At 41.3% G+C, this 2215-nt stretch overlaps 1 protein-coding gene across 1 annotated transcript in view; it reads left to right on the top strand.

The window, feature by feature from the left end:
* The first annotated feature begins 933 nt into the window (after positions 1-933).
* The window catches only part of LOC104963799 (dihydropyridine-sensitive L-type skeletal muscle calcium channel subunit alpha-1-like), a 13272-nt gene continuing 11990 nt past the window's right edge, over positions 934-2215 (top strand). The window contains exon 1 of the mRNA XM_010792438.1: positions 934-1037. Coding sequence (XP_010790740.1) covers positions 934-1037 — 104 coding nt within the window. The remainder of the gene's footprint in view (positions 1038-2215) is intronic.

The following is a 2215-nucleotide window of genomic DNA, read 5'->3' as shown; positions in this document are numbered from 1 at the left end:
AGTTAAAAAAGGCCTTGCTCAACCCCAATTCTAATCTATGAGGCAACGGGACATCCCCAATAAGAATCAAATGTATTCTACACACTGTACTGCAGAGGCATTCCCATACAAATACACAAAACAGGAGAGTCAATGCAAGGATTTGAGTGTAAAACAACAAAAGCACAGAAGTATGTTGGTGATCAGTCAGGGCCTGAGCTGTCAATCAAACACACTGCACTCACACAGCTAACACCTGAAAAGGATCCTGCGTGAGTGTGAGCACGCTCAGTTTCCAGAATGTGGAGTGACTATTTGTTTTCGTTCAGTCTGTACACACCTTTAGGGCCATTACACACCCAAGGACAATAATGGTACACCTAACCTCACCCTTGAATGGCAGGTAAAACACGGAGCCAGCATAAAGAACATATTTGATTCAGGTGTGATCTTAAGCCCTCTATATAAACATAATAAAAGACTCATCACTTTAATATAAAATAGAGACAGACAAGGTTTACCTATTATATATATATATACCGGTACCCAAGTTGAAGTGCATTCTTACAATGACAACATGATGATTTTCAGCATGTGTAACAATGACCATATTTACCATCTTAGTGTTTTGGGTTAGCATTCCAACATTAGCTTATTAGCAATAAATCAAATGGGTGACGAGGGTGTAATCATTTGTTGCTGTTATTAGGTCATAAACCAAAGTGAACTTTAGATTTGATGATGATTGATTTAAAGTACATTTGTATTCCTCTTGAGGCCATGTGTACACAATACAACGTTGTTATTATTATACATGGTTAGGAATTTCTTTCCAATCAGATCAAATCTTTAAAATCATTTTTTGAAATGAGTTTATCCAACTGAGTTCGCGTTGATGTCTGCCTCAAACAAATAACTACTTTCTGTCAGGTTGAACATCTCTGCCTGAGGGGGATGTTCCTGTTTGCTTCTGTTCTTGCAGAGGCTCACATCACAGAGAAGTTCAAAGACAGTGTGAGGAGGAACCGACTAACCCTGCTCCTCCACACCTGGCTCAGGTTGTGTTTTAGATTCGAAGCCTCTTTTTGTGTCGCTGGACATTCGTGGGACAGGTTTGAACAATGTGTCCTTTGTCTTCCAGCCGATACCTCATCCTCTCTGAAGTGACAGAACAGGTGACGAGTTAAGTAGTAGGAAGAAAGAAAAAAGCCTTAGATTAACTTGACAGATAAAGAGCCACCCTGTGGGGCAACAGATGAGCAAAATGTTTGAAAAGGGAGAAGAAAGCGACTTCAAAGACATGAAATGACTCTAAAATGGATGTCATTATTTCACATCTGTGATTTTGAGTGTTCTACAGTAATGCATTTCTACACGGTACAAGTGTTTGCCCACCACTTTAAAGTCAAAACTGTTCCACCAATTTCAAATCTGCTCAAAGATTGTATTCTACCATAATAATAATAATAATAATAATAATAATAAATTCGATTTGTAAAGCACCTTTCATTGCTCACAGCAATCCCAAGGTGCTACAGGAGGCATAATAAAAACAAACAAAAGAAACAAAAGTTTAATTAAAGGCGGGGTAGGTCATTTTGGAGAAACCAGCTTGAGGTCGCTAGAATTTGAAAATACACAACCGGAAAAAATCTGCCACTTCCTCACAGAGCCCCTCCTCCAACACACGAACGCGCACATGACCAATGAGGGCACGATATAAGTTTGTGCACAGATGGAAGACTGACAGGCAGGTAGGCCATCCAGTTACTTTAGCCGGGCCGGCTCAGATGATTGGTTGTGCTTTTTACAGCGCTACGGCTTCCACAGATGACATTTCTTTATGGATTTTTTGTCAAAGCACTTCAGATATTCATTGCTATCGGGATGTTAAGAGCATTCCATGGAATATAACAACAAGTGTATCTCGAGCCGGTTTCTCAAACTTACCTACCCCACCTTTAAAAGCTTTTTTTTAAAAGAAAGGTTTTTAGGCCTTTCTTGAAGGCGTCAGTGATCTGTGGAGTCAGGTGGTCTGGGAGGGAATTCCTCAGGTGAGGAGCAGCTGCACAGAAAGGCCGATCCCCCATTGTGTAGAGTTTGGTCCTCGGGGGGCGAATCCGATGGTTGGTTGTGGAGCGGAGGTTGCCTGTGGAGGTTTGTGATGTGAGAAGTTCCTTCAGGTATGGAGTGGCGTTCCCGTGGATGCACTGATGGGTCAGTAGTGCGATCTTGT

The sequence above is a fragment of the Notothenia coriiceps genome, unplaced genomic scaffold, assembly GCF_000735185.1.
Source record: "Notothenia coriiceps isolate Sejong01 unplaced genomic scaffold, NC01 NC01_scaffold00036401, whole genome shotgun sequence".
NCBI classification, from domain to species: domain Eukaryota; kingdom Metazoa; phylum Chordata; class Actinopteri; order Perciformes; family Nototheniidae; genus Notothenia; species Notothenia coriiceps.
Note: the sequence above shows the minus strand (reverse complement) of the source record. Positions and strands in the feature narration are given on the sequence as shown.